We start from the raw sequence: 12,455 nt of genomic DNA on the forward strand, positions 1-12,455 counted from the left end.
GAGAGGGACCCCGGGGTGGTATTGGGCGCGTGGGGCGGGGGCGGGGACGGGGACGCGCTGCGGCCGAGTCCCCCGGCCCTGCGACCCGCAGGGACCTTCCGGAAGCACTGAGCCCGGCCCTCCAGCCGGCGCCCGCCCTGATTGGCGCCCGAGGCCGGCCTCCCGCCGGCTCACCTGCCACTCCCAGCCAATCGGGGCCACCAGAATTGGGGCTGTCGCCGGTGGGGAGGGGAGGGCGGGGACGGGGGGAGAGGAGACGCCGCGGGCCCGAGGCTGAGCCGCCCTCCCCGCCGAGTTCCCTCCCGGCCTTCTGCAATCCCAAGCCCAAGCCGCCGGCTACGCGCCCCGCGTCCCCTTGGCGCCGCGTCCAGGGCCCAGCGCGCTTTGATGCTGCAGCTCCGGGCCGGGCCGCTCAGCTTCTCTGCTCGCTGGGACTCCCTCCGACGGCTCCGCCCTCGCCCCTCGCCCCGCGTCCCTGCTGACCCCGGGGAGGTGGGGTCCGGGCCGGGCACAGCCCCGCTGAGGCAGGATGTTCACGTCCAAGTCCAACTCGGTGTCGCCCTCGCCGTCCCTGGAGCAGGCTGACTCGGACGCGCTGGACATCAGCACCAAAGTGCAGCTCTACGGCGTGTTGTGGAAGCGGCCTTTCGGGAGGCCGTCGGCCAAGTGGTCCCGGCGGTGAGTGCGCCCCCGCGCCCCACGGAGACCGCCGGGGAGAGAGCCTGGGCCTCGTTACCCCTCCCGCCCCCTCCAGTCGCCGTCGTGCCTCTGCTTTCCTGTGTGACCTTGGCGTCACCCCGTTTCACTCTACACTGGCTCCCGCCGGAAAATGTGGACCTTAGTCTGGGCCAGGAGAATGGGGATGGGACCCCTGCCCTGGGGCGGTGGCGAATTCTCTATGGAATGAACCTGACCCTCGAGTGGGAATGTTGGGTGTGGGCAGAAGAGACCGTGGTCGGGGTGGGATCCCAGCTGGGTCAGGTCAGGCCAGACTGAGGCAAGGGAGAAACTCCATCTCTAGCCAAAGATGCCCCCCACCCCGGGACCCCCACTGTCAATTCCATCGTCTTCACAACCCCTCACCCAGACCGCGAGGACCGGGCCTGAGTGTCTCCCTCCCGCCAATCACCCACCCTTAGATGGAGAGGGACCTGGCCCTTCTGAAAGGCTCAGGCCAAGGAGGGAGGAAGGGCCGGGAAGGGTGCTTGTCCATGGGGAAGTGACCTTGGCAACCCCTCCAACAGTCCTTTGAAATAATTTTTTTTAAAGTGAGCACAGGGAAGAGAGATTCCAGTGCTTCAGGCAGAGGAGCTGGAAAGGAGGGAGGCAGCTGGAGTGAGGGAGGGGGTAGATTGGTTCTGCCAAGGATTGATCCTTTGAAAGGAGTGGTGGAGAGAGACAGGATAGTTCCAGCCATCCTTCAGCCCCAGCTGCCTGGTCCCCAACTCAGACGCGACTCCGCGAACATCGGTAGCCACTCTCCACTTACAAATGAACCTGGGAGGTATTGAGGGAAGAGGGAGTTCACAGCCCTGGACTTGCGGGAAGCTCCCAACTGACTGCAGGTGCTGTGGGCCATTTTCTGGACAGTTTCCACTCTCCGGTCAATTTGAGTTCTGTGATTCGCTACTGGTATGGCCTGGAGAATGCAGACCCTGTCCAGCCCTTCCCTGGATGTGTGACCCTTTCAGGAAACCAGGGGTATCCAGATGCCCCTTCCCCATCCCACGCTATGAGTCTACCCCTGAGCAGGGGGGGGCCTCCAATGTTCCCAGGACCACAGATCATATGGATGTGGTAGTGGTGGGTGCTGATGTTCTGTTCTGATGAATAATTTCATGTTTCTATAAGACCACCGAACAAATGGAGCCATGGACAGTAGCTCACATTTTACATCTCTGGTTTCATATTGTTTTGTTACTTCTGACAGGTTTCTCTCTGGGATTTAATGGGATACAGGCTTCTTGAGTTCTTCCAAAGTTGAGCTTATCTCTGACCCCCTAAATGAAGGCTTGGAGCAACATGGAGAGTATTTGGGGAGCTTCCAGCATTGTGCTATGTGAGCTACAGCCCCCAGGGCCAGGAGAGCTGGGGTGGAAAGGCTGTGTGTAGATTCAAGCACAATTAGCAGAATATCTCCCCCCATCACCCATCTTTCTTCTGCCTCAGCAGCTCCAGATAGTTAATCTTTCTTTTCTATTGGGTCTGGCTGCTGTTCTGGGTCCTGTCAACCAAGACTTCTCTTGCCAGACATTTTCAGCTGACTGCATCCCTAGAAAATGCTAGGTGCCTGTAACCCCCAGGGTATGTCCCCTGGTCCTCCCCTTCACCACTGCAGGTACATTGGGAACCTGGTCTCTGCACCCACAGTTGATTCCAGGGCTAGGAAGTGTCAGGAGTACAGGGCATAGGCCCCCAGCTAAAAGCACAGTGGTGGTGCCAAGGAGGCTTGGAGAGGTTTAGCGTCCCCCACCCAGAGACTCCATCTTCTACTCCATCCTCTACTGTGGTCCCCAAAGCCACCCAAAACTATCCAATTAGAGTCTGAACAGTATGTATGCTCTGCTAATACAGCTACAAGTCAAGTCCTTCAGCCTCCTTCCAAAGAGATTGTTACCTGGGTTCCCTTCCTTTGTAGGAATTCTGGAGCTGCCACTGTGCAAAGACTACCTGGGGGTCCAGAAAGAACTAACAACGCACCTACCCACTCTAGGCCTCTATGTTCTCAGCTCTGGGAATACACAACACACACACACACACACACACACACACACACACACACACACACACACACTATTTAGTCTTGGGTCAGTGACAGAGCCAGCCAGAGAGGGCCTGGGTGTGGGGGAGAATGATGCTCAGCTCAGCCCCCTCTCACTTCCCATCAGGGCCCCCTGGGCCCCAGCTTCCCATTTGTAAAGCAGAGTCTGTGGGCTTAGCTAATTAGCAGCCACAGGAAGACTTGGGGACAGAGCAGCTGAGGGCCGCCACCGCAGAGCCTTGCCATTAGGGCGATCAATGCCCTGGCTGGAGCAGCTAAGGGGAGGGGGCCTGGAAAGGCTCAGCACTGCATTAATAAAGAATAGGCTGGATAGAACTGGCTGTGGCCAGCTGAGTTCTATAAAACCTTTTCTGCTCAGGGTCTGTCTTAGGACCTTTGCCTCCAACTTCCACTGCCCAAGCAGCCCTGCCTGCCTGGGGTGGGAAGGTGCCCTTGAGCTGAAGTGTCAACTTATTTCCTGGGGGCAACAAAGGGGAAGGGAATCAAAAGCATTAATTAGCAGAGATCAGATAATCTGGGAGAGATGTCTAGAAGGGAAGGCTGTTGACTGTGTCCTCGCCTTGGTCTGTGAGTGGAGATGGAAGTGCCAAGACCTGGCAAAGACCTGGGCAGTTTCAAGACAAAGAGGAAGGGGGTGGGAGGTCTCAGCCTCAGCCAGTGTCATGCTGTGAGGGCTTGGCCCAGGCTCATTCTTTCTTGAGATTGAATGCTTTTTCCAGCATTCTATTCCACCTCCCAAATCCCTCCTGAACACCTCCCAAGGCCGGAACCCCTGAGGAGGAGAGCCCACCCACTTCCTTCCTGCAATGGGAGCATCTATACTCCTCCCCACCCCTCCTTCTCCCCAGGGGCAAGGTAGCCAGTAGGGCCTGAACCGAGCTCCGCAGTTTACTCTCGCAGAGCATTGGTGGGCCCGTGACTCAGGGAGCTAAGATTCATGGTGTCCACCCGGTGCCAGGGGAGCCATGGAGACAGTGGCCATGTGTCCCAAATCTCAGGCCACAACCAGTACAGTGTGTAAAGATTATCTGTGCAGATGAGGGTTACCATACCAAAAAGACTTGAGGAGACTTCCTTCCCACAGGGATTTGGAGCCCAGGGTTTTGACTTTGGTGCTCAGCACTGCTTCCCAGAGGTGACACCAATGCCGAGCTTTCCCAGAGCAGAGAGAAGAGCCTATCATGTCAGCTTCACAGCACTAGGCTCAGCTTCACCCTGGTGACACTGGGGTTTGGTCTCACTTTCTGGCACCCCTGGCATTCCCCTCAGCTGGCTGTGTGAGGTATCCCACAAGCACAGTTGTCACATTTCTGCTGGGGAGGGTGCCTGCAGGACCCCCTTTAAAAACTAAACTGCTATTCTTCAAACTTCTACCAGAGTGGCAACGTAGGGTGTGGGGAACAGTGACCAGCTGGCAGTTGAGGGGCAGGGATCTTCTGCTAATGTGTGTGGGAAGTTGGGGAGGGGACAGAGCAGAGGAGCTCTTTCAGCACTGATGAAGAAGAAGGGCTTGGGGAACAGTGTCTCTGCCTCTAGAAAAAAAAGTGACCAAATTACTTTATTCTGAAGATTTCATAGTGTTTTTCACTCTCTGGCTCCTTGTTCCAGAGCTGTTCTCCCAAGCTCACTGATAGGAAACTGAGGCACAGAGGCAGGGGGAAGGTGCCTTTTCTGAGTCTCCTCAGATTCCTCTACCCATCGCCCTCTTCCCTTTCTGTGCTGGTAGCATCTAGGTTACAATGAATCCTTGGGTTAGGGAGATGGGCACACTCTCTGGATCACCCAGCCATAAATGAAATGATACACATCGGGTCAGGCTTCACTGGGGTCATATGATTATTTACCCAGACCAGGTCTGCCAAAGTTAAGTGAGTTAATTGTGCAAACAAGTGGCATTTCTTTCTCACCCACTCCCTGAGGAGCTGCCCTCAGTGGCTGTTGGCGTCCTATTTGAAAATGAGTCTCACCTGTGTATGGGTCAGACCTCCAGCTTGCAGACAGTTCAGCTTCCTTATCCCCAAGACTTAAAAATAACAAAGTAATTGCTTCTGAGAGCAGCTGTGGGTGTGGTAGATCGTGAATCTAAGGCCGGGTGTGGTGGCTGGTAATTCCAGCACTTTGGGAGGCCAAGGTGGGTGGATCACTTGAGGTCAGGAGTTGGAGACCAGCCTAGCCAACATGGTGAAACCCTGTCTCTACTAAAAATACAAAGATAAGCCAGGCATGGTGGTGGGTGCCTGTAATCCCAGCTACTCGGGAGGCTGAGGCAGGAGAATCGCTTGAACCTAGGAGGTGGAGGTTGCAATGAGCAGAGATTGAGCCACTGCACTCCAGCCTGAGGGACAGAGTGATACTCCATCTCAAAAAAAAAAAAAAAGGAAAAAAAAGAAAGTGAATCTAGGCTTAGAGGCAGGTGCTCCAAGTTCCAGCCCCAGCTCTGCCAGTAACCAGCTGCATGATCCAGGCTGTGGCGTTTCACCCCACTGGCCAGCAGTGTCTCATCTATAGAGTGGGAGTGGGATGGGTCAAACTGTGCCACAGATGACCCCAGAGGTGCCTTGAGTCTACCACAAGGGAATGGGGAACAGGTACAGCTCCAAGACTCCCCACCCACTTCAAGCAATATCTCTGCACTGTTATATATTTTTTTGTTTGTTTGTCTGTTTGAGAGAGAGTCTCCTTCTGTCACCAAGGCTGGAGTGCAGTGTCGCGATCTTGGCTCACTGCAACCTCCGCCTCCCAGGTTCAAGGAATTCTCATACGTCAGCCTCCCAATTAGCTGGGATCACAGGCACGTACCACCGTGCCCTGCTAATTTTTGTATTTTCGAGTAGAGATGGGGTTTCGCCATGTTGGCTAGGCTGTTCTCAAACTCCTGACCTCAGGTGATCTGCCCACCTCAGCCTCCCAAAGTGCTGGGTTTACAGGCATGAGCCACCTGTTATATGTTTTACACTAGCAGTCCCCAAACTTTTTGGCACCAGGTGCCATGATTAGTTTCATGGAAGACAATTTTTCCAAGGACAGGGGTGGGTGTGAGTGTGGTTTCATCAGGCATTAGATTCTCATAATGACTGTGCAACCTAGATCCCTTGCCATGCACAGTTTACAAAAGGGTTGGTGCTCCTATGAGAATCTAATGCCGCCGCTGATCTGACAAGAGGCGGAGCTCAGGCAGTAATGCCAGCCACGGGGAGAAGCTGTAAAAACAGATGAAGCTTCACCTGCTCATCTCCTGCTGGGTGGCCCAGTTCCTAACAGGCCATGGACTGGCCAGGGGTTGAGGACCCCTGTTTTACACATTACGGTTGTCTTACTGTTGTTGGAATTGTTCGGCTAAGTTTTTTGAGCCCCGTTGGACTTGATAATCTCTCTGAACTCTAATGTGTCATGACTCACGCATTTCACAGATAGGATTCCTGCTGTTCTGCCATCTTAGACTGGATGCCAGATGAGAAGCACAGGCCAGGATGAGCATTTCCTGAGCACACCAGGCTACCCAGAATGGACACAAGGGGCACATACTGGGGCTGTGTCATTTCTACCTTCCCTCTGCCGGTTCTGAAAAGGACACTTCTGAGGGCAGTCCTTCTCCAGCTCCACCCCCTACATAGCCATTCTCAGTATCCAGTAGGCTCGGAGAGGAGGGAGACTGGCTGCTGGGCCTATTCTGGAAGTTTGTGCTTGGGGAAGAAGGGGAAGCCAGGCTGGATGTTCGCCTTCCTGGGAAATGTAACTCATGTGTAACTCACACATCCACTGGGCTCTTGCTGCCCTCTTGAGAGTGAGATAAATTTGGTCCCAAGATCAAATCCCAAATCTAAAATCTGTACCACGGTTTCTGTTAATCCCTAAGAGGCTGTAAACTAGTTTCTTTGTTGATGGATTAACTTGCTGACCAATGTACACGGTCCTTGTTGCACAACCAGAGTTGGAACTCAGCTTTTATTCCTCAGTTTCTCCAGCCTTCCACACTGCTGCATAAACACAGCAGCCTCTCATCAAGGTATTTATGAGTCTAGCAGCCTATCCTGAAGGGAAGCTGTGGCAAAGAGGAGGGCAGAGGAGGTATTTAAATTACAGAAGTGCAAACATCTTCAAATTGAGCGTTAGCTCCCTGGTAGGCACCCCACCTCGCTGTCACCAGAGATGGTGACATCATTCTCTCTCTTGACTCTTGGATCCTCCCAGGATCCTCTCTCCTCTGCACTCTCCCATCACTCCTCCTCCCTATTGTCCTACAGGATTTTCCCCAAATTCAAATTTCTTCCACTCTGTTAAGCAAAGCCCTTTCTAGCTCCTACTCCTAAACTCAGTGGCATTTGTATCTCCAAACATTAGGGAGCTCACCTGAGTGGACAGAGAGTGGATAGGTCTTTGTTTAACAGGACCTGCCCAACATAGAAGATACCTGTGGTTCTAGATAACATTTTCCTTGGCTCCAGCTGCACTTATCATGAGGCAGTGGTGACCGTCAAGCTCTGGTTGAGCCCTTGTTGCATTCAGAGCACTGGGGTGGGGGGGGGATGGGTAGAAGATGGGGACAAAGCTAAAGCTTGAGAAAACCCTTCTTGGGTTCCCTAATTCATGTTGGATGCCGCCTGTGCCACTCTGTGACCCAAGCTAGAGCCTGGTCATCGTGTCATCCCAGTCCCTGCTCACCCTGCCCTTGTTTAACATTTCGATGAGCCTTGCTGATTTGTACCTCCCAATAACTTTAATTTTCCCTTCGCCTGGTTGTGGACTTCCCCATGGCTAAAACTACAATATGACTTTACAAGTGCCCTGTTTGAAACTTGCTGGCAGCTCCCCTTGTCTGCAGGAAGAAGTCCGGCGTCTTCACATGGACTACTCACTCTGCCCCGCTCTGTCCCTGCTCTCTGACGTTAACTCACTCCTTACTGCACCTCCCCTGGACCACTGCCCACCCTTTGCACTTTCTGCCAATAATACCAGAGATATTTTTATAACTTTGAACACACTATTCTTTGCCTATGCTGTTCCCTCTGTCTGGAATGGATCTCTCCCAATTCCATTTCCTCCCAAATTCCCGAGATACTCCTGTTCATTCTTCAAAGCCCTGCTTAGTCGTCCAGCTCCCTTGGCTGGACTCCTAAACCATTGATTCCTCCCGGTCTTCACTCTTCCTGTACTAATATAAACTTACAATGTTGCAATATATTCGGGCACATTACAATGTTGCAGTGTACTCTCCCGGTGTGTTGTAAAGTTACAGTGCACTGTGGTATGCTACAATGTTGCAGTGTACTCTCCTGGTGTGTTGTAAAGTTACAGTGCACTGTGGTATGCTACAATGTTGCAGTGTACTCTCCTGGTGTGTTGTAAAGTTACAGTGCACTGTGGTATGCTACAATGTTGCAGTGTACTCTCCTGGTGTGTTGTAAAGTTACAGTGTACTGTGGTATGCTACAATGTTGCAGAGTACTCTCCTGGTGTGTTGTAAAGTTACAGTGTACTGTGGTATGCTACAATGTTGCAGTGTACTCTCCTGGTGTGTTGTAAAGTTACAGTGTACTGTGGTATCCTACAATGTTGCAGAGTCCTTCCCTGCTATGTTACAGTTAAAGCCTACCCTGGTGCTTTACAATGTCGGGCATCCTCTTGATGCTTTACAACCATCCTAGCTCCCCCATTCCCAGCTATGTGATCTGGGGCACATTATTTAATTTCTCTATGCCCCAGTTTCCTCACCTACCTCGTGTGAGGAGTTGAATGAGTTAGCACAATACTGTTACTAGAACAGTGTTTAGCACCTAACACAAAGGAGGAGCTTGATAAACATTAGGTGTTTTGTTTTTGTTTTTTTGGGGTCTTTTGAGACAGGGTCTCTGGCTTTGTGGCCCAGGCTGGAGGGTAGTGGCATGATCATGGCTCACCGTAGCGTTGACCTCCTAGTCTCAAGCAATACTCCTACCTCAGCCTCCGAAGCAGCTGGGCACAAGCTACCATACCCGCTAATGTTTTAATTTTTGTTGAGACAGTCTCCCTATGTTGCCCAGGCTGGTATGGACTCCTGGGCTCAAATGATCCTTCCGCCTTGGCCCCACAAAGTACTGGGATTACAGGCATGAGCCACCACACCCAGCCAATATTAGCTATTTTTAAAATTATTGGTTTCTACATTCTTTCTCCTGCTTTTGACTATCAGCTCCCTGAGGTCAGCAAATCATCAAGTTCCAGGGCCCAGCATAGTACCTGGGTGTACCAGGCAAATCATTCATGCTCTCTGACCTAAGCTGACCAGCAACTTGCAGTCACTCTGCAGAGAGAGCAGAGATAAGCTCTAGGAAGAGAAACAATTCCAGTCACATGTAATGAGGAGCACCAGGCATCACAAAGCGCAGCAGGTGAGAACTTGGGCTTTGTCACCAGAGATAACTGTGTTCTGAGTTTGCCACTTACTAGTTGCTTAATCTCTCTGTGCCTCAGTTTCCTCACTAGTGAAATAGAAAAAACAAGCCCCTTTCCAACTATCCTAGCTCCGCCATTCCGAATTGTGTGATCTGGGGCGTATTATTTAACTTCTTTTAGAGTTGTTATGAGAAATTAAAATAGGATAAAGTCAATAAAACACTTAGCATCAGGGCCTTTGCACCTGTAGCTCCTCCGCCAGAAACACCTTACCTCTCCTCAAAGATTACCTTCTTAACTAGGCTCTCCCTGGCTACTGTCTTAGCAAGGTGAGTGTCCTGGCACCTTGTGAATGCTCTGTACTCTGGAAATGAAAATGCTATTCTTTATGATGGGAGAGAGAGACAGCCAGAGTTGACACAAGCCCCTTACCTCACCCAACGCTCTGGGCTTCACCCCAACACATGGGGACAGACAAGGGCCACAGCTGATGGGCAAAGCTTCTCCCAGGACTGATGTTGGGTCAGGAAGGAGGGATGGGCTTCACACGGGGGGCAGGGGGAAGCAGCATATGCAGGGATAAGCCATGTGTTGGGAGGACAGGGAGCTGGCCAGCTGGGCTGGAGCCAAGAGCTCCCTCCAGTAGCAGCCCTGTGAGCACAAATGGAAAAGGAGGTCAGGGGAGAGTGCAGCTTATTATTACTGAATCTGAACGCAATCATATTAAATAATAATTTTAATCATAAAAGTAATCATTTATTAAATATTTACCACCATGTTCTAAGTCTTTAGGGGAACATTATCCTGACAGCCCTATGAGATATAGGTATTATTATTATTACCCTCAAGTTGCACGGTGGGGACCTAAGGCCTAAATATATTAGGTAACTTGCCCCGGTCACATTGCCAGTCAGTGGCAGAGCTCTAACATTGGCTACCCCAACCTTGACACTTACAGCCTTTGGCCCATCTGTTTCCTGGCCAGCCACTGGATGGAGCAGCTCCTTAGGCAGTGGCTGTGGGAAGTAGGTGTAGGGACTATTGTCCATGGGTTCCAATCCCAGCTCCACCTCTGCCCTAGGAGTGTGGCTTTGCATACACTATTTTGCCTCTAAGCCTCAGTTTCCTCGTCTGTGAAATGAGAATAAAATGCTCAACCCTCCACGATTGTGATGTGGATCAAATACATGTGGAACCCTTAGCACAGGAGCCAATGCATTAGAATAGCTGCAGAAAGGGCAGCCATCTCTAGCCCTTGGGCCATCTCTAGCCAGACCAACTGCGCAGGGCCTGGGAAGACGTGGCCCCTGGCTTGCAGTCAGAATGAGAGTGTCAGGGAACAAGAGGACTTTGGAATAAGGGGTGGGAAGAGGAAGTGTTCCTCTGTGCAGGGCACTGGGGTTCTGAGCCCCTGCCTGCTGAGAAGATGCTGAGAAGGGGCAGCTAGAATAGCAGGGCTGTCACTGAGACAGGTTTATAAGCAAGGCCAGACCCTTGGGTCCTAGAAGTGTGCTTACCAGGTGAGCCCTTCGTTGGGCCAAACTCATTCCTGCCTGCCAGGCCATCGTCCTCCTCCTCCAGGTCCATGCTAGCTCCCCTCCCTTGACCCCCATCTCCACCCAAGCCACTCTGGGGACAGCTGCAGCCAGGCCGGGTGTGGCATGTGTGATGTGTGGGCTCTTCACAATCCCTACTGAACTCTGGCCCTCACAGAGCAAAGACTACCCCGAACATCCACCTTCCTTCCCCTGCCCCTCTCTATGCTGTCCTTCAGAAGCATGAGGAGAAGAAGGGATATGATGTTAGGGAACACTTTCTGTGTGCCAGGCAAGTGCTGAGGACTTTACATGCCTCCATCCACTGGATCCTCTCTTGACCCCTAACGATATGTGGCAATATCCCCTAATGAATCTCCCTGCCTTTACCCTGACAATCTGCCCTCAACACAGCAGGGATGAGCCTTTTGCAATGTAAGCCAGGTCACTCCTGCTCAAAGCCTTCCAGTGGCTGTCTCTCTCACTCAGAGAAAAAGCCAGCCTCTACCAACTAGTGCTGTGACCTTCAGCAAGTCATGCCTCCTCTCTGCTTTATTTCTGAGCATGTAAAATGCAGGGAGCATTTCTCTCTTAGCATCATTGTGAGTGGTGTTAAGTGCATTAATAGCAGTAACTGCTTGGAATGAGGTGTGGTATGTGGAAAGTACTAAATAAATGTTAGCTCGATCATTATTGTCATTACCATAGCCATAGAGCCCTATGCAATCTGGCCCAACTGCTGCAGCCTTGCAGTTCCCTCGAGAGCTAGGCACACTTCCCGCCTCAGGGCCTTTGCACCTGCGGCCCCTCTGCCGGAAACACCTTTCCTCTCCTCAAAGATTACCTTCTTAACTAGGCTGTCCCTGCCCACCCTCTTTAACATGGACCCACGCCCACTCCCAATTTCCCCTAACCTGCTTTATTTTCCTCCATAGCATGTATCAGCATCTGGCACGTGACATCTCTATGTCTCATTTATTCACCATCTGACACCCACTACATGCAAGTAGTGTAAGCTCTAAGGAAACAGGGATTTTTGTCTGTCTTGTTCACAACTGTATCTCCAACACCTAGAGCAGTGCTTGGCACACAGTGGCAACTCAGTAATTGTTGAATCAATGGAGGAATCTTTATAACAGCTCTAAGAGACGTACCCCCATTTTATAGAGGAATAAAGGGAGGCTCAGTAAGGCTGGGAGTTTGCCTGAGGCTGCAGCTTGAAGGATGGGGGTTGGTGGACCCCAGAGCCCTGTGCTCTCCTTGCCATGTGTCTAACGATCTTCTGCCCACCCACTTCCCAGCCCTGGCACAGTGCTTTGCCTTAAGTGGGAGGGGCTCCAGAAGTGACAGGAAAGCATAAAGGTATTTATTTGTTTCAGTCAGCTTGGGCTACTATAACAAAATGCCATAGACTGGGTGGCTTAAACCCTGGAAGTGTATTTGGCCACAATTCTGCAGGCTGAGAGTCTGAGATCAAGTTGCCAGCATGGTCAGGTTCTGATGAGGGCACCTGTTCCCGGCTTGCAGATGGCCACCTTCTCAGTATGTCCCCACATGGTGGAGGAAGAGGAAAAAGAGGGTGAAAGAGGTTTGATTTATTTATTTTTGCAACAGGGTCTTGATCTGTCACCCAGGCTGGAGGCCACCCTGGAGTGCAGTGGTGGTGTGATCACGGCTCACTGCAGCTTTGAACTCCTGGACTCAAGTGATCCTCTCACTCAGCCTCCTGAGTAGCTAGAACTACAGGCATGTACCACCATGCCCAG

General features: G+C 51.9%; 1 protein-coding gene across 1 annotated transcript in view; it reads left to right on the plus strand.

Annotated features, from left to right (window-relative positions):
• Positions 1 to 234: 234 nt before the first annotated feature.
• Positions 235 to 12,455, plus strand: part of PLEKHD1 (pleckstrin homology and coiled-coil domain containing D1) — a 47,917-nt gene continuing 35,696 nt past the window's right edge. The window contains exon 1 of the mRNA XM_030812562.1: positions 235 to 678. Within this exon, the coding sequence (XP_030668422.1) occupies positions 530 to 678 (149 nt within the window). The 5' untranslated portion in view covers positions 235 to 529. The remainder of the gene's footprint in view (positions 679 to 12,455) is intronic.

The sequence above is a fragment of the Nomascus leucogenys genome, chromosome 1a (genome assembly GCF_006542625.1).
Source record: "Nomascus leucogenys isolate Asia chromosome 1a, Asia_NLE_v1, whole genome shotgun sequence".
Taxonomy (NCBI): domain Eukaryota; kingdom Metazoa; phylum Chordata; class Mammalia; order Primates; family Hylobatidae; genus Nomascus; species Nomascus leucogenys.